Here is a 19244-nt window from a genome sequence, read left to right as displayed (position 1 = left end):
CTTCTGGGCCCCGGCTACTGGAGGCTGTGGTGGTAGCAGAAGTCTCTTAAGACAGTAGGGAAGCCTGCACATCCTTCCAGTCTGCCTGTCATAGAGATTTCTCTGTGAAGTGCAATGGTGCTGGACAGCATTTGGATCTTGAGCGCTGCCCCAGCTGTCAGCTGAGCCTGGGTAGAGTTCTGAAGCCTTGGCTGCCATTTCTGCTCCAGGATGGCTCCATCTCCAGAAGCCGCTTCCTTTGCTCTTCCACAAGAAGCAACTCCTGGTTGGCTCAGGTTGGATCAGGAGAGGACAGTGACTTCTCTTTGGGCTCCAGCTCTGACGCCACTCCTCCACACCTGCAGTTGCTTCCTCCACTCAAGGCCCGAATCCCAAAGTCATCGTAAGGGTTGGGATCATTGCCTTCCAAACTCCTGCTGAGGATCTCACCTCTGCCCTCAATCGCAGAGGTTCTTGCCCTTGTCAGCTTACTCTGCTGGGGTCTGTCTCTGGCAGCCACAGCCGAGCAGAATGGATTTCTCAAATTAAAGTTGAAATGACAGCTTCATCCCTGGCTTTAGAGTGGATGCTCACAGGCATAGAGCCCACATGGACCTCGCTGCCCATCTCCATCCAGCCTCCAGGTGACCAGGCAGGCTGTCCAGCAGCAACGAGGCTCAGGAAGAGACCTTTTCTGAGCAGCAGCCCAGCAGTCAGGGCCCCTAGGGTACAGCTGTGCACCATCCGGGCTCTGTGGTCCATTCAGAACTCGGGCAGAGCAGGCACGACAAGTCCCCAAGGCCAGGATCGTCACAGTGGTGGACCAGCACTGGCTTCAATCTGAAGTCACCACTGTGCAGGCACCTGACAGGAGAGACACCCGCCTGGCTTTGTGGCCTGGCACTGACTTCTCTCTGCTGTGAACGCCAGGGACACGCTGGGCACATGCCCTGCCACTGAGCCTCAGCTGGCCCAGGACCCTGCCCTTGATGAGGCTCCAGCTTGAGGATGGGCTGTGGCTGGCTTCCCTCCTGTCCAGGCCCGTGAGACTCGGCACCAGCAGCTGCTGCGCTCTCTTATCACTTGCTCCTTCACGGGGCAGCGCGTGCCATGTCCTTCCCCTGGACTTCTTCCACACTCACAGCGTGGCTATCGGCCTGGAGGCCTGGCTGCTGGCCGCCTCCACAGTGCCATCATTCTAGCTTCTGATTCAAAGTGAGAGGCGTGCAGCTCTTCCTTTCCCTGGGACACTCTGAGGCCACTGTTGGGCTGCTACTGGCCTAACTTCAACACAGTTGTGTCTCAGGGCACAGGGAGGCCAAGGTGGACAGCGACGGGGAGATGGCCAGTGGAGCAGTCAGAACACAGGACGGAGTTCACAGTCTTATCTGGGTGCAGTTCATGGTGCCCCCAAACAATTCCACTTGTGGCAAAGACCGCTGCTCACAGGTCACCACCACAGACATAAGAACAGAGTTGGAAATGTCGTCAGACTGCTGAGATGCGGCCTCAGACATGAAGCAAGGTCCTGCTGCTGAAGCAGTGGGCTTGAGGGCCTGGCAGGGACTGCCACACCCTGCTGCACATGGAGGCAGCCTCTGTGACGCACACTGAGAGGAGCCAGCCAGCACCCAGAAGTCTGCTCTGGGTCCCGCATATATGGGTTTGCTCCGAGGGCGCACTTCCAGACACAGGAATGCACAGCCTGGACCCTGGCCTCGCACACCACTCTGCTCGGGGTCCTACCCACAAGCCCTCTTCTGAGACCCCACCCCTGTACCCCGAGGCTGAGACACCCAGGTGCCCTCCTTGCGAGCCCTGATAATGGATGGGAATTCCTGGCTACATCCTTGATCTGGGCAATAGTATGCCAGTTTCCAACAGGCTGGCCCCATTTCACCTCTCCTGTAGTTTAGGGCGCTGCCCCGGAGCAGGGTGGGTAGTGGCTCTGGGCCCCCAGGCCCTGGCAGGTGCCTGAGCTGTCCCTGCACACCGGAGCCTCCACAACTCCCTCCCCAGCTGTGCCGAGCTATTTACAGGCAGCACTTGGGAGCCAGTCCTCAAAGAAGGGGTGTTGAGTTCGAAAGAGACCCTTCATAGGTCAGGAAGATGAGTCCTGTCTGCAAGTATGCCAGACAGCGAGGCCGGGGCTTCTGTTGTCTTGAGCAGCCGGTGGCTTCTTCCACGTCAGGTGATCCAGGCTCTCCTGGCACCAACCCCCACCCCAGGAGGACACACCACCACCTCCCACTAAGCTGTACCCAATGGCCAGCAACTGTCTCCCCAAGCAGCCCCAGAGCATGCAGCCCATGGGCAGCCTGCCCCACCTGGCTTCCCTGAACCTGCCATGGCCTGTGACCTCTACCCCCATGGAGGGCCAGGCAGGGCCTGGAGACCCCCCGAGGGGGGCTGCACTCCGGCCACTTCCCCCCCACACCACAGAGAGAGGCAGACTCACTGGCCTCTTGGTTGAGAGCTTGAGGGGTGAGCTGATAGCCTGGTGTGAGAGTGTGCACGTGTGCGTGTATCTACTGCTGGGCACGTGCAGACGGCCAGGCAGGAGGCCCAAGGCATAGAAGACCTACTGGACTTTGAATCCTCCTGACCAGTGCGCTGCTCCTGGAAGACTCCTGCTGTGGTTGGCCAAGGAAGGAGTGGACAGTGGGAGCAGGTGGCCAGGTGGCCCCGAACATCAGCTCCTTCAGGCACCAAGTAACAGGTCAGCAGATGACTCCCTTTATGCTCAGGGAGGGTTGGGGACCCAGGCGTGGAGCCACAGCACACTTGTGGCTTGGTCCTCTGGTTAACTGGTCAACAGTTAACTACCAAGAACTGCTGCTGTGAGTGTCCTGATCACACTGCCACAGAGAACCTTCACACACTCAGGAAGGCTTCCCTTCCTGAGTTCTTGGCATCGCACACAAAGCTAGGTGACTGAAGTGGGCTTCCCGTGGCCTGCAGTCCCCACCCCTAAGGAGCAGGAGCAAGGCTGACTGGCTGCTGATCTACAGGGCTGGCAAGGGTCTCCTCGCCTCACAGATGAGGAAACTGTCAATAAAGTAAGTGAAGAAGTAAACGGCTTTTGTGATTGCATAGCTAAGGAAAGGAGCAGGAAGTAGCATCCAGCCTTGTCGCTCAGGTTCTGTGGGTTTGTTTCCACCTGGGGAAGAAGATCCAGATCCTGAGCCCGGCCATCCCCCAGACTCTCCTTTCACCACTGCAAGTCCAACCTCTGCCCATCTTTTCCCACACTATAGTGTGTAGTGTCCCCTCTTCTCTAGTTCAAATCCTACCTGCTGGTCCCTGCATTCAGTTTCAGCTCTGTAGTCTCTGTGGAGCAGGCTGAGTCCTGTTCCAAGTGACTCCATGGTGTGTAGAACAGCAGTCCTCAGGCTGCGCCTGCCCTAGTGACTCCATGGTGTGCAGAACAGGAGTCCTCAGGCTGCGCCTGCCCTAGTGACTCCATGGTGTGTGGAACAGCAGTCCTCAGGCTGCGCCTGCCCTAGTGACTCCATGGAGTGCGGAACAGCAGTCCTCAGGCTGCGCCTGCCCTAGTGACTCCATGGAGTGCGGAACAGCAGTCCTCAGGCTGCGCCTGCCCTAGTGACTCCATGGAGTGCGGAACAGCAGTCCTCAGGCTGCGCCTGCCCTAGTGACTCCATGGTGTGTAGGACAGCAGTCCTCAGGCTGCGCCTGCCCTAGTGACTCCATGGTGTGTAGAACAGCAGTCCTCAGGCTGTGCCTGCCCTAGTGACTCCATGGTGTGTAGAACAGCAGTCCTCAGGCTGCGCCTGCCCTAGTGACTCCATGGAGTGTAGAACAGCAGTCCTCAGGCTGCACCTGCCCTAGTGACTCCATGGTGTACAGAACAGCAGTCCTCAGGCTGCGCCTGCCCTAGTGACTCCATGGTGTGCAGAACAGCAATCCTCAGGCTGCGCCTGCCCTAGTGACTCCATGGAGTGCAGAACAGCATTCCTCAGGCAGTGTCTGCCCTAGTGACTCTATGGTGTGTAGAACAGCAATCCTCAGGCTGCGCCTGCCCTAGTGACGAAGAGCAGCTCTCAGGCTGCACCTGCCCTGAGTGATTCCATGGTGTACAGAACAGCAGTCCTCAGGCTGTGTCTGCCCTAGTGACTCCATGCTGTGTAGGACAGCAGTCCTCAGGCTGCGCCTGCCCTAGTGACTCCATGGTGTGTAGGACAGCAGTCCTCAGGCTGTGCCTGCCCTGAGTGACTCCATGGTGCGTTGAACAGCAGTCCTCAGGCTGTGCCTACCCTAGTGACTCCATGGTGTACAGAACAGCAGTCCTCAGGCTGTGCCTGCCCTGAGTGACTCCATGGTGTGTAGAACAGCAGTCCTCAGGCTGCACCTGCCCTAGTGACTCCATGGTATGTAGAACAGCAGCTCTCAGGCTCCATTTGCTCTGAGTGACTTCATGGTGTGCAGAATAGCAGTCCTCAGGCTGTACCTGCCCTGAGTGACTCCATGTTGTGTAGAACAGCAGCTCTCAGGCTGCGCCTGTCCTGGGTGACTTCATTTTATAAACTAATAGTTTGCCATAAGCATAACTCCATTTTGAGTTCTAGTGCCAAGGATGAATGACTGTAAACCTTATTTGTACAAGTATACCACCACCATCATCTCAGCACAATCATAAGGTACAAACTGATAAAATAATTTAACGTACATTAAATCAGAGGCACATGGAGGCATCAGAAAAACCAGGCCCATGAGCTTATCAAAGACAGTAGACCACCAGTGAAGTAAGTCCTTCACCTGAGACCCATAAAAGGAGAAGTACTCCATAACTGGCTTCAGCAACACTGCCACAGCATATCAGTGGGCCATCTGGTAAATGCTTAACAAGATTGAGAGGTGACAAATCCCCAGCTCTCTGTCCCTGGGCTTCAGCTCTCCTCATTTCCATGCTTGATGTGGCCCAGGTGGAAACTGAAAATCAATTTCAGAAAGGAGATCATATATATATATATATATATATATATATATATATATATATGTATATAGGTATGTATAAAATACATACATATGTATGTGTATATATATGTAAGTGTATAAATATTAGTTATAGATATTAGTAATTATGATAAAAGACACTGTCATTGCTTGGCTTATGACTATCAGGTGACCCATGAATACTTGGTGAATTGTGACCAATGAAGTATAAAGCTTGTGAACTCTTTATTCACAATTCAGTAAGTGCTGGCATTCTGAGAAGACACAGCCATGTCTGTCTTGTCATGGCAGAGCTTGCTCACAACACTGTTCTATAGGAGTGGCAGGAAAAAGGAGCAAGTTTTTTGTGTTTTTTTTAACATGAAAATATTTAGTGTCAGCATGGAATTAAGAAATGGATCGAGGGAATTAAATAGGAATGGAAATCAATTTATCTTTCCTTCACAATTTGAAAGTTATTGAAGCCATGGAACTTTTTACATTCACTGATAGGAGTTCCGCTCAATTAGGATTTATACCAAGGAAGTAATTAAGAATTTCCATGTGACCTAGCTACTAGCTTACTTTCTACGGTGGTATTTATAAAAGGGCAAATTTGGGTAGCAGCCTCAACACCTTTCACTAAGGAATTGGTTGAAGGATGGTGAATCCACACGTTGGGCCATCTACTATTCAGCTGTGTGAGATGATACTGGGGCATATTTAACTTGTGAGTGAGTGTTCACACTACATTGTATGGCAAAATGAGCTCAGTACGTAATGCACAGTTCAGGGGCATTTGAACCTGTTCATGTCTGTGTGTTTTGCTTTATTCTGGACCTTGAGTGTACCCAAACAGTGGATGTATTAAAACGCTGGTCTCCAGGGTGGCACTGCCAGCAGGGAGGGGAACCTAGAGGTGGGGCCTTGCTGTGGTGTGGATATGAGGTGTCCCCGAAGCTGCTGTGTTGATGCAGGAATACTCAGAGGTGAGATGACTAGACTGTGAGAGCCGCGCCCTGACCAGCCCATCCATTTGGTCCCATGTGAACTTGAATGGACTGGGTGGTCACTATAAGTAGTGGAGAGTGGCTAGGAGGTGGGTCCCTGGGCAGTCACCTGGAAGGGTGCCTCTGCCCCGTGGCCCTTTTCTCTCTTTTTGAGCCTGTCATTAACTGAGCAGTTTTCCACCCCTGAGTCTTCCCCCATCTTGGCCCAGAGCAACGGAATCAGCCATCTATGAACTGAGCCTCGGAAACCATGATCCTCAAGTAAACCTCCTCCTCTGTGTTGTTCTGGTCAGTTGTTTTGGTCACAACATGCAAAAAGCTGATTTAAAAAGGCCTAGTGGGAGGTCCTGAGGTCACTGGGGGGTGTGCCCTCCAGGGGAATTGTGGAACCCCAGTCCCCTACTCACTTTTCTGCTTCCTGGCCAAGAGATGAGCACTTTCACTCCAATGCACACTTCCCCCATGATGAGCTGCCTCACCATGTTAAGGTCTGTAAACAAGTCAAAATAACACCTGGTATTTTGCCAGGGGAATGTTAGAGTTCATAAACAAGTCTGGATGGTGCCTGGCAAAATGCCAGAGGGAGTGGTTTGAGAAGTAACAAAAGCGAGCCATTAAGTGTGGAGATTCCTTATTGGTTGACTGATGTATCTAGTTTATGTTAATTAGATAAGCTGTGTGGAATGTATAAATAGCTCTGTTGTCCTACAATAAATGGCTCCCACTCCTGTTGTTTCAACATACACAAGTTATTCGTCACCCCCCTGGCTATTTTGCTGCAGCCGGACTGCGGCAGCACCACAGGTCAAAGAAACCAGGGACGATCAGTTATGGACTAAACCTCCAAAGCTTGTGAGTCAAAAGAAGCCTTCTCTGTGCGCAGAGATTTTCTCAGGTACCTGTAGTAACAGAAAGCTAACGCAAGACTCCACTGGCAACTGAGTCCAGTGAACTGGAGGTTCAGAGGCCACTTTTGCGGAGAGTGAGATAGGAATTTGGAGATATAGAGAAAGAAGATAAGTACCCGTGAACTGCTAGAATGTAGGAAACATCTGTGAACTTTTGAAATGAAAAACCAGCATTCACAAACCACCCAGGCCATATCCTTGTCCCATGTCCCTGCCCACAAAAATTAACATGATTTGGGCAAGTGCAGGGCCAACGAGTGAGACGGTGTACCTTTTGTCAGGTGCCCTGACTCCACCTGTAGCCTTAACTGCTACCCCTCTATAATGTTAACACCCCAGACCAAGGAAATAGAGATGGTCTGCCTTCTCCCTTGAATGTGTACCCATGTATTAAAATGCTGGTCTCCAGGGTGGCATTGCCAGCAGGGAGGGGAACCTAGAGGTGGTTCTTTCTTGAGATGGCCTGCATCCCCCTCTTGAATGTATACCCAATTTCCTAAATAAACCTGACTGGCACATGCTAAAATTCTTTTGTGTCACTAAGCCAAAGACCCCATTTGCAACTGAGGTAAGTCTCCCTCTCCAGGAACTGTTCTATTGACAAAAGCCCTGACTCTTCATTTGGGCCTGCACATGTGCAATAGGCAATTAAAGGCGGAGTAAACACTTGGCATGTAGCCATCACTTTGCAGAGATAATGACCTTCAGCCTTGGGAGAGCCATTCATTCTCCCACTCCAATGTGGAAGGACCAAGATTAAGAGTAAGCCATCTTCCAGGGTTTGCAGGGACATCATAATCAACAAACTGTCCACTGTCAGCTTTTGCAATATCCTGTTCCAGACCATTAGAGTAGCTCCTGCAGGTCTCTAGCCACTACCCTAAACTTGAAGCAACTAATGCCATCTTGCCCGTCTATCTTGGCCTTAAGTCATTTTCTTGGGTATTCATCTTGGATTCCAAGAAAAACAAATACCTTGTGACAAGAGCCCAATCCACCTCCTGGTACCAGGCAGCAGTGACTTTCTTATCACTAACAAAGCCCCATCTGACTTTCTGACATAACCATCAGTGTCCAGGTCTGCCGGACTACCTACACTCCCCGCACCCTCTATTGAAAACAGCAGCTCACGGCAGTGTCCCCGAACGCAGCATACTGGTTCCTTCATCTTCCCAGGACGGCTACACTGAATACTACTTTTAGAGAGTGGCTGGAGCAGGATCAGCAGACGCCACAAGACGCTATAGGTGACTGGGTGCCTCTATTTTCAGTCTTTTTCATTCTAGTGTTAGAACATGAAGTTCTTTTTAAAATGTTTTTAGTTGTAGATAGACATAATACCTGTATTTTATTTTTATGTGGTGCTGAGGATAGAACCCAGTGCCTTCCACATGTGAGGTGAGCTCTCTAACACTGAGCCCCAGCCCCAGCCCCGGAACATGAATTTCTTTTGAAAGAATTGTAAAAATCATTTGCGAATGCTTTGAAAAGCGTAAAGAGGCTCTAACTGTCTCCCCAACAAATGGAACACACTTGAGGCTGGCCAGTCATCTGACAGTCGGGCAGTGCGTGCAGTGCTGACAAGATGAGTGGTCACCTTGAGTTCCCTGTTCCCCAAGTGCCTGCCTCAAAGCCTCAGGGTGCACTGGGGGAGGGGGGAGATGGGGGGGTTGGGGGCACCAGCCTGGTCCTCTCATGGGGATCAGCAGTGCACAAGGGTACGACCGAGACAATGAGGAGGCAGCAGAGCCAGAGTGGAAACGCAGGTTTTATTGACAGGCCTTTCAGATTACAATACAGTCCAACATCTCCCAGCATGAACCCACATACAGGGTACAACAATACATTTTCTTTTCACCTAAATCACTACTATTCTTCACACATACTCCTGAAAAAGTTCCCACAGTGGTTAACGCAAAGTGAAAATGGGGAAAAACAGCCCCATCATCTCCCACGGAAGTGGACGAAGTGCATTAGGAAACACGGAATGAATCGAACCCGGCAAGCAAGCCAGCCATCTCCTGGCGTCTCAACGGTCACTGCGCTCCCAACACACAGCTCCACACTCCACCTGTGAGCTGCACCGACACAGCAGGAGGCGCACACATTACGTCAGGAGGGCCACAGTCACAGGGGCAGTAACAACGGCCACACGGCCCATCGCTTCCACGTGAACGTGAGGCGCGCTACCACTAACACTGACCCATGCCAGGGGCCTGCAAGGTAGAGGGTGAGACAAAGGGGTGGTTAGTGACATGGCCAATGCACGCTGTGGTGCTGCATCTGTGGTCGCCACACACACCTACAGAGAGCCAAACTGCAAAATAACAGAATCGAATGTTATTCTCTCCAATCAAAGACCTGGAGGAATAAATCACAAGAAGAGACCTGTCAAAGCAAAGGTTTAGAGAAAAATCACATTGAAACAGGCCCCTCCTGCCAGCCAGAGTGGAATCCTGAGTGTTTGCGCTGGAGAGAGGAGCAGGTATGTGGCCTGGGCAAGAGTGTGGAAGCCAGTGGAGGTGGAGGGGGGTGGTGAAGGAAGGAGAGCGTGGCCACTGGGAGACGGGAAGGTAGAAGCAGTGACAGATCTCAGATGGGAAGGGAGTGATTGGCATGAGATGGGGATGGGCTCAGCCAGGAACGAGGAACAGACACACGAGGAGGGGCCTGGGCCCAGGCAGGAGGCCACCCATCAGAGAGCAGCATAGAACAGACATGGCCGACAGGCAGAGGGCCAGCTCAAGAGAGGAAAGAAATCAGACTGTGCTTTGCCATTGCTGCACCTGAAAATGAAAACAGTGGAATTAAAGCCTAAAGTTAAAATCCTCTTGAGGAAGAGCGCTCTGGATCCCATGCCTGTGAAGAGCAAAGCTGAGTTATAAAAACAAGAGGTTACTCGCTCTTAGGCGGACAGCGTCCACGTATGCCAGGTGCACTTGTTACGTATTCCAAGGAAACATTGCAGAGGCAAAATCTTTAAACAGTGCTTTAAAAACCGGCTTCTACCATGTGTGCCCTTAAAACAAAAGATAGTTTAGGATAAAATTACGTAAAGAAGGTTGAGGCCTGTTTTCTGGAGCACACTGAATTGTCACACACAGAACGCATCAACCACAGAGCCTGCCTGTGCACCCATCCTTTGGGACGGAGCTTCTTTCAAGGACTGCATTTTTCTACAAACCTTTTAAAATCAGTGAAATGACAACAAGCAAAACACTAACACAAAGATCTCCTTATGTTTTGGTTGGTTAGAAGGGAAAGGAAAGGGATGGGTGCTCCAGAAAGTTCTCACTTCAAGTGCCTGTGCTACCTGCCATTTCGCCTGTAAGACTCCCTCCAGAGCGTGCTGGGGAGAGCCGTGCGAACAGTCTCTGGGAAAGGCAGGTCGCAGTGTGCAAACTGACGACCCCTCCCGGCCGCACACCACCGGGAGGAGCTATACCTGGGATCCAATATGAATCATGGGTTTGCTCTGGTTCTAGTACTCAAAACCATGGCTCATGTACCTAAGAAGTTAGGTATTTTAAATGATAAAAAATAAACAGGTTGCAAAAAACCTTACATAAAATCCTTAGGATTTAATATTAAATCAAGGCTAATTGCCTTTGGAGAATTCATATTAAAAATGTCAAAGTAATACTTCATTCACAAACTTTAAAATAGATGAAAACATCAATTGATAAGCTCATTAACTACAGTGAAGGATCCAAAGCTTTCCCATCACTGAGAGAAGCTTCTCATGGCTCACTTCCTCATGGAGAAGGGGTCTTGGTCCCTCTGTCCTGCACCCCCACTGCTGACTCCCTGTGCAATACCTCACATACCATTTCTCAGAGGGCCTGCAGAAGCGTCTGCATTCTCTTTCACCCTCTCCCTCCCACTCCAAATAAAAGCAGGGAGGCGAGCTGCAGCTTAATGAAGGGGCCAAATTTGATCTAAAAAGGAGAATGTGAAGCCAACACTGGGCTCTACAAAAGGAAGGAAAATAAAAACTGATTCCCTAGAAGGTTTTACACCAAAGCAGCAAGGCCAGAGCTGCCCAGCTGGGTTCGCAGATGTGGCACTGTGACGTGCTTGTTGACCATGGGGCATTTTCTCCAACGAGGACAAAGGAAGGCCACCAAGAACCCAAGGACAATCCAGAACAACATTCAGCCACTACGCAGATCTCCCTGGACTAGACCCTATCCTCGATCACAATCAGTCCAGTGGTCTTGGAACACATGGAGCTTACCTTCCTGACACACCACAAGGAAACAGGAAGCAAAACAACGACACACAAAACAAAAGGTAAAAGAAAAAAAGTGACAGCTTCTTAAAACCAGTCCATAGAGAAGGCCTTCTCCTAGTCTGTATCGCCAGTCCTAAGGAAGAGCCAGCCTTGGCCAGAGGCTGAGGGGCCCTGCGGTCCACACTGAGGGCGGCTCCTCCCCTCTACAGGCTCTACCCGCCCTCCCACCCTATCCCTTCCTTCCTCCCCGACCCTCCTAACTCCTCTGCCCGCCTACTAAAGCAGCAAAGCCTTCTGTCTGCAAGGTCAGGCAGAATGCTGTTTGGAAAAGAGGCCCCTGGGTGCAGAACCTAGGCTCACCACAACTCAGGAATGCTGCGAAGCAAGCTCCAACTGCTGGTGCGGCTGCTGGAACAACTGCTGGTGCGGGACCTTTGCACATCACACTGGGACCTACCCAAGTTAAAGCGGGTGCTGGGGAAATCGCTTCCCACCCCACCCCTCCACTCTTCCATCGGGCGTGGCGCAGACCTGCATGGGAAGCTGACTGTCCAGGGCAGGGACTCCTCAAAATGGCTTTTGGAAAGAAGAGATTCATCCTCAAGAATACCAGTATAAGAATTTAACAAATGTGGCCAGGCCAAGGGCAATGCAAGGTTAAATTCCGGAAGCAGCTAAGTGAACTTACATTACAGCACAAAATAAACAAAGCAAAAGGAAAGAAGTGGTTTGGCTCCACTCCACCGCCTATGGGTTCACCTCCTGAGATAGACTGGTATTTACTGCCCTTCAGCTTCTTGAGCTTGTGAACAAATAATACACAGATGAGGATAAATGTATTGACTTACTACCATCTTTATAAAAATCGAATGTACACACAAACACATCACAAAATGAAGTGTCTCCATTAAACTCTGATAAGACAACACAAAAGAACTAACAAATAGCTAAGATGTTGCTGAGTGGAAAGCATTTCCAACAATGTTTTAATTTTAAAAGGTCCATATTTACATAGTATGCTAATGCTTTTGCATCTCATTTTAAATGCATGATAAAGAAAGAACAAAGATAATGGTTGCAGCAGATCTTCCACAAGGGTTCAGGTGCATGGTTTGACTTTGCTGCCAGAAGTGCACCGAAAATGGAACGACAGTACTCTAATTCTGCTTCTTTCCTCTTCTGTGGTTTCCTTCAAGAAAACTAGCCTGCAGCACTGGCCTGCCTGATACTGAGAGTCCACTCTCAACAGCGTGCGTGGAATGGCTGGCCTGTGCCTGGCTGTTCTAATGGGGGCTTTGTGCAGTCCTGGCTGACTGATAGTCTCTTAGGACACTGCAGGAAGAGAAAGCCTGCTCATGTGTGCCGACAGTTATGGACACACACGTGCTCCCGGGTACCCGTATCACACTCAGACAAGGCCACAAGCAGACTGTGGGGTGGTCCTGAGGCCTGTCTGCGACGGTGGTGCCCAAATCGGACTTGTTCTGTTAACTCTAACTTCAATGTTCCCATGCCTGCTTTGCAGAACATGCAGATGGGGTTTTAAAAGCACAGAACTCAAGACTATTTGAGAAAGTGATAAAAATCTGTTAAACTCATATTATTGCATCCTAAGTCCTTGGTGATAAAATAAGGTTTCCAAGGGCCCAACGGGTCCTGAATACTCTGGATCTCTCTTAATTGGAGCTTACAGGCTACCAAACGCATCACTCCAACACAGTTCTCTGTGGACTGGGCCAGATAAACTGCATTCCTACGTATACAAACATCCCTGTCTAACTGAACACTAAATGGCAGTGACAGCGTGCCAACCAGCTGACAATACTCAAAGGAACTGGTGTGCAGACCCTGCTGTGGGCATGGCGGGGCTGGTGACAGTCCACCCACCAAGCCACTGGACTTCTGGACAGAGTTGGCACCACAGATGAGAGGTTCTCTAGGATGACCCGAGTGACGCAGTTTCCTGGAACCCAAACAACCACCCGCACTTCCCAGGGTTCCTCCTAGGCACAAGATGTCATCTTAGAATTAATGCTAAGGAAAGACTCACAGGGTCTGGAATAACTTCTCCAGTTCTTAACTGGAAACTTCATTTGAAAATGTAACTTAAAACTTCAACTGTATAAACCAGCTGCTGCAAGTTCCGCGTCCCTTCCCCTTAGCTCCTACAAGGCAGCTCCAAAGAGCGTCAAGGCTCAGGCTCGTCCTCTCTGGGTTAAGCAGAGGCAGTAAGTGACAATGGGCTTCTATTTCCCTCAACTCCACCAATAAGTGTGACATGAAATCACAGGTATAAAACACAGCTTAAAAGTCTGAGTGTGCACTGGTGTCACCTGTACGCAAAGTTTGGACCATGTACCAAACAGTGACACTCTCATGGGCAGAAGCCAGTAGGGCAGAAGCCCGGTAAGGCACTTCTCAGTGTGCCCAGCAGGGACTCTTCTAGAGGCTGCTTTGGAGAGCAAGTCTCACCTAGGAGCCTATCAGAAAACTAGGAAACAATAGACACACTTCATCTCAAGGGGCGCGGACTGTGAGACAGCTGTCCCTCACGCCACGCACCATGGAGAACAGCAAGCAGAGGAAACTCTTGGGTCCCTGAAGGACTACAGCACCCCTGCTCAAAGAAGCTACAAAACAAAAAGCAATCAAAGCAATGATAGCGCATGTCACCTAGCCAGGGAGATGGATGTGCGACCCGGGGCTGCATTCAGAAGGAGGAATACCCACATGAGCCTTACCACCCCTCCACAGTGCCTCAATCTCGCAGGCCAAAGCTGGGCCAGAGGGTGGTTTGAGGGTCACAGGACCTGCCCCCTGCTGGGCCATGGGGCACCTGGTACCTGGCCAGTACTGCACCTCGTCTGGGAAAGTGTGAACAGGCATGGAGCTCACCTAGGAACCAGGAATGTGCAGCTGGCACTTTCGAGATATTTACAAGAAGCAGAATTGTCACTCCCATTAGCACTAATCCCAACCTCCCGCTCACACCCTGCTCCCCACGATGTGCACGTGCCCATCAATAGGCACCCACATTTTAACCTACTCTCACCAGGGCCTGAGGGCCCAAGGTGCCGCCTGCCAGAGGGCGTGGCTGAGAGCGTGCCTGTCTAGCCTGCACTGAAGATAGGTGCAACCATTATCAAATGTTCTCTGCTGTGAAGAATACTTAGGATCTGTGACGTACGGTAAAGTTCTTTCCTGAATCTAAGTCACTGTGACCGATCACACAGTAGGATCACGAAGAACCAGGTCTACATGCATCGAAAGCACTTGGAAACAAAAGAAAACGAGAACCGGAGTTCTTGTGGACAACAGAATTTGAAGCTATCTAACACCAAACTCCACTCGCCATGTCCCCTCAGTTCAGCTCTTCAGGAATCATCCTGGGGCTGGTTGGCGCTCCGGACAACAGTTAGCAGACTGCACACCGGAGAGATCTAGGCCCTGAGACTCCTGCGCTGGCTGGCAGCCTCCCTGAAGAAACTCCAGTGTGTGTGCAGCGTTGAGGGCAGGCTCTCCCAGGAGCAGTCACTCCACAATCAGGGCCACATTGATGTGGGACAAATCTATCATGTGCCTGTAGGAACGTAAAGAGACAGTCAGCAGCAAGCCTACACTTCACAGTCAACTCACCCAGGTGGAAAAGTGAAGAGCAGCAGTGGCTCCCAATTAAGAAAAACCTCTATGAAAATACAGGTTTCCAGAAAAGATCTAAGAACCAACGAGGGGCACCCTCTGCAAGACAAAAGGACACACGGTCTTAGGAGGCGATGTGCTATCTGTTCTCAGCCTGCATCTCTGGCCATGCTATAGCCACAGGCACCCCACACTGCACACCACAGGAAGAGGCACCCTCCCCGCAACCCCTCTCCCAGCAGAACTCAAGGCTACCTGTGGAACTTCTGCTGAAATGCTAGCGCGTGGGCTGGCTCCTTGAACTTCGCTATGGCTTTCCGCTGCTGGGGAAGCATCTGTAAACTCTAGAAGAAGAAAACAAACATTAAACATCACATGATAATAATGTAAAACCAGACCCCTGCACAATGGGAGCTGCAATACAAAACTGGAGTCCAGTGGACACTCGCATCATGCACATAGGTGGACTGGCCTCGTTCGCTCCCTACCAATGCTGTGACCTCTCCAGATAATCTACTCCTGCAAGCAATGCTTCCACCCTCCATGTCTGGTGTTCAGCCCTCCAGTTACTGAACACTGCCGAGACCGGGAGCAAGTATCCACGGACAGAGGCACTTCCCCTTCCCTTCCTGTCGGGTGATTCAGTGAGGGCCCTCATCAATCCTAAGAATAGCACCCACACACCAAAGGAAACTGCTGCTTAGTGGGGAAACTCTACAGCCTACAGTTGGCAATCCCCTCTAGTTTGTCACGGAGCAGACCCAGGTTCCCATGTATGAAGCTGGGTCACAGGCCAGCAGCACCCACGCTCCGTGAGGGCCACATGCATGCTGGCACTCCTGCATTCTCACTCCACCCCCACGAAGTGTGAGCCGGGAAGCCATCTCCATTTTAAAGACTGAGCAAACGTGGCCCACAAGGTGAAGTAGCGTACCCCAAAGCTGCACACCAGAAGCGGCAATGATGAGATCTACATCCAAGCCTCACTACAGAGCCCACACTCTTGCTGACCTATCTGGCTGCATTCTGAGGGGCTGCCACAGACTGCTAAAGAAAGGGGTAGGTGACATGTGGGGAACAGAAGAGCCTTCACCACACAGTGGCTCACGTGTAGCACCTCGTCCTGCTGACTCTGCTGAGAAGCACAGCAGAGAAGAGTGAAACGCACGCACTGAGTCAACACCAACTTCTGCTTTATTGAGGAAGCTACTTTCTGGTTTTCATACCATAGAGTTTCATTGATCATATAGTAAAAAATTCACTTTTTTGTGTAACATGATTTTAGGCAAAACCCAACAAACAGAGAAATAAATGTGTTTCAACAAAGGACCTCATTAGTTAAAAGGAACTCACTTCGTGGTCCTAAGGGTTAATGAACATAAACACGCCCCTCCTCTCCCCCGGAGCAAGGCATTCCCTCCACTCCTCCGCTCTCAGGTAGAACCCTGATTCAGCACTGCGGTCAGTGACTACTACCACATGCTTTTCAAGCTTCTGATGCACACTGATCCTTACCCACTCCCATCTTTTGGCTGTCATGTCATGTCAACACTTCTGCCATTCTTCCTTGCTCCTCAGAGGCTCATAAACACAGCCAAGGGAGTAAAATACCACTCCAAGAGTAGCAGTGGCTGCCACATCACTGCCACGCTGAGGAAAGTTCTCAGGCCCCCAGGTTTATAAAGCACAGTTAAGGTGCAGCCACCAGAATTCACTATGACCAACAGCCCAAAGAGGGACGGTCCTTCCCGGGCAACACCACTGCTCGTCATTAAGCAAGTGAACACCAGGTGGAGCCACGTCTCAAAGCACAGAGACAGACGCTTCATTCTGGAACCTTTGGGATTACAAAAATATCTATGGAAAGCACACAGAGGAAGATGTGTTTCTGCCTCAAACCAGGAAGGCCGTGCTGAAGCTGAGTCAGCAACTTCCTTTCAGAAAGTGCATTTAAATCATCGCCAAGGTGATGAGGTCTCTTTACACCTATACTCAGAGGACCATCAAGGGCTGGCAGATGTTTATCAGTTTTGTAAATTAAGAAATAGAACTTTGTAAGAGTCATACTTAAAAATCTATAAACTCCCTCTCAAAACCACTCTCCTGGCCTAAGATTGGGAGGAACAGGACACTCAGCTTTCACGGTGGGAGGAAAGGTCCTGCCCAAGGGCTGACCAGGGGTCCTCAGGGTTTTCGGGGTAACACACATTAGATGGCAGTGTGGCAAGGGTGTGGGAGCCCAGGAAACTTTCACCTTGTTTTCAGATGTTCCTCTCTAATTAGAACAGGCCATCAATCAACCACAGCACTGGTTTTGCTGGAATTCTAAGGGGTGCCCATTATACTTGACCCAATGACTTCTAATCTTTATAGAACTGGTTTTAAAAAAAAAGTGGCAAGCAGAGGAACAAAGGCCATTCTGAGCTACAATCCCAAAGTATAAAATTAAAAATTCGATTTGTAAGACAGGTAAGATAGAGGCTAGATGGTTCATGGCTCCCTGCTCATTTTCACAGCATGGCTTTTGAACCTCACTCAATGCCATAAGAAGCAAACTGTACCTGCTCTTCAGACGTGGATCTTGGCAGCTGGATCACTTGTTTTGAATCTCAGATTAGGATAAGCACTTTTTAGGCACAGTGGTGTACCCCTATAATCCCTGCAACTCAGGAGATTGAGGCAAGAGGATTGCAACTTAGCAACACCGTGTCTCAAAATAACAAAAAGGGCTGGAGATATAGCTTAGGGGTATAGTACCCTTGGGCAAACAAAACACAACAAAAACCACTTTTGTGTGTGTGTATATGTGGTGCTGGGGATGGAACCCAGGGCCTTGTGCATACAGGGAAAGCACTCTACCAACTGAACTATATCTCCAGCCCCCAACCACATTTTAATACATCTAAATTCATATAATGATCAACTGTGTAGAAACTGCCCAGCTCTGAACACAAGCTTTATGCCTCTGATGTCTGACAAGGCATTCCTGACTGTGCCACTAGGAAACCTGCTCTCTAGAGTGGCATGCAAGAGTAACTTTACAGTAACACAAATAAACACGAAGCCTAACTACCTCTCCAGGAGTCCCACAACAAAGGGCGCTCGCTGTAACTGCCTCAATAACAGGCCCAGTTTTGGAAGGCTTTTATCTATTCCTGGCGTTTAGGACTCTCAACAGCAGATGGAGATCTGAAACATCATAAATTAATTACCTGTACCAGCCCCAGTTTGAGAATGTTTCCAAATTCACCCAGGAGAAAGAGACTATGTAACATAAAACACTTTGCACTACACAGAAATCTAACATTTACTAAGTGTCCTAAAACTTCCACTAGTCGTCTCTTAGTCTGCGTGGGGTGCAGAATATGCAGGGGAAGGCAGCAACTGGCCCTATAAGCAACAGAGGCCAGGAACAGGACTGAAGGCCAGGTGGTCTTTTCACTTGGCCCCCTGTAGGGTTCAGACGCTGCAGAAAATAGGGGTTTCCTAGGAAAACAATAGACGTGGAATTCTCTTCATTTCATATTCAGCCTTTTAATTTGTAGTCTGCTCAGCAAAGATTTTTTTTAAACATTAGACATAGACAGTTTTAAAATTAAGAGATGAAAATACAGCCCAAGCTGCTGTCATGTTTGTAAAACTGAACTTCACAGCTGTTAACGTGTGAGACTGTTTCAGGAAATTAAAAAGGCTACTAATTTAAACAATCACTACCAATAAAGCAAGTGACTTGACGGCACAAACTCAGATGGGCGTGGACTTCGGCACAAGGGTTTCCACGGATAGTCTGTTTCCAGCTGCCATATTCATTTCTTAAAACTTATAGCTAAGAATCTGAATATTCAAGCATTCAATATTCAGATTCTTAGCTATGAGCCAAGAAGCTCAAGTTCTGCAATCAGCAGCCATTTACCTTTCTTCTCAAGTACAATTTTTAACACAAGGCAACCCATACAGTGGGCACCCTGTTGCATCCAGACGGGGTTTTGTCTAGGAGACGACAGGCTCTGGCACCAACACTACCCGCAGGCAACCCACCTGAATGGGCCCCACGGACATCAAAAGGCTCTTCAGCTGGACATCGGTGGTAGATGAGGATAGCCCCTCCACGGACACCACACAGGGTTGTGGCTTACACTCCACCACCCGCAGGTTCTGCTTGTTTGGCATCAGGCGTCCCCGGCCCAGGGGACCTGCCACACCTCGGCCTCGTCCGTGCATGATTGCCTGGCAACAACAAAGAAAAGGCATTCTGACTTTTAGTGTATGCATTTCCATAGCTACTGAGAGGTAAAAGGGTGAGTCACTGGGCGTGCTGCAGGACTCTCTAGGGTTTTCTGTGAGTCTAGGTCTCTGAGCACTTCTGTGCTGTTCTGAGGTGCAGCCCCTGCAGTCAGAATCGGGCAGCTAACAACTACCCCACCACTCCAGAGCTGCACTTCCATGGCTTCCATGTTTCTTGCTGTGACTGGCTTAAACCCACCAGACAGTCACAAGACACATCCGGCATCAGAGACCTGA

The 19244-nt window shown here is 50.1% G+C and overlaps 1 protein-coding gene across 5 annotated transcripts in view; it reads right to left on the bottom strand.

Moving 5' to 3' along the window:
- Positions 1-8600: 8600 nt before the first annotated feature.
- Rbm33 (RNA binding motif protein 33) overlaps positions 8601-19244 on the bottom strand; it is a 98465-nt gene continuing 87821 nt past the window's right edge. For all 5 annotated transcript variants that reach the window (XM_078040906.1, XM_040291213.2, XM_021727287.3 and 2 more), the window contains 3 exons: positions 18762-18950; positions 14979-15067; positions 8601-14664 (listed from right to left, as the gene is read on the bottom strand). In XM_078040906.1, the coding sequence (XP_077897032.1) occupies positions 14616-14664; positions 14979-15067; positions 18762-18950 (327 nt within the window). In that variant the 3' untranslated portion in view covers positions 8601-14615. The remainder of the gene's footprint in view (positions 14665-14978; positions 15068-18761; positions 18951-19244) is intronic.

Source organism: Ictidomys tridecemlineatus, chromosome 2 (genome assembly GCF_052094955.1).
Source record: "Ictidomys tridecemlineatus isolate mIctTri1 chromosome 2, mIctTri1.hap1, whole genome shotgun sequence".
Lineage (NCBI taxonomy): Eukaryota > Metazoa > Chordata > Mammalia > Rodentia > Sciuridae > Ictidomys > Ictidomys tridecemlineatus.
The sequence above is the reverse complement of the archived record's forward strand: the minus strand, read 5'-3'. Positions and strand labels throughout refer to the sequence as shown.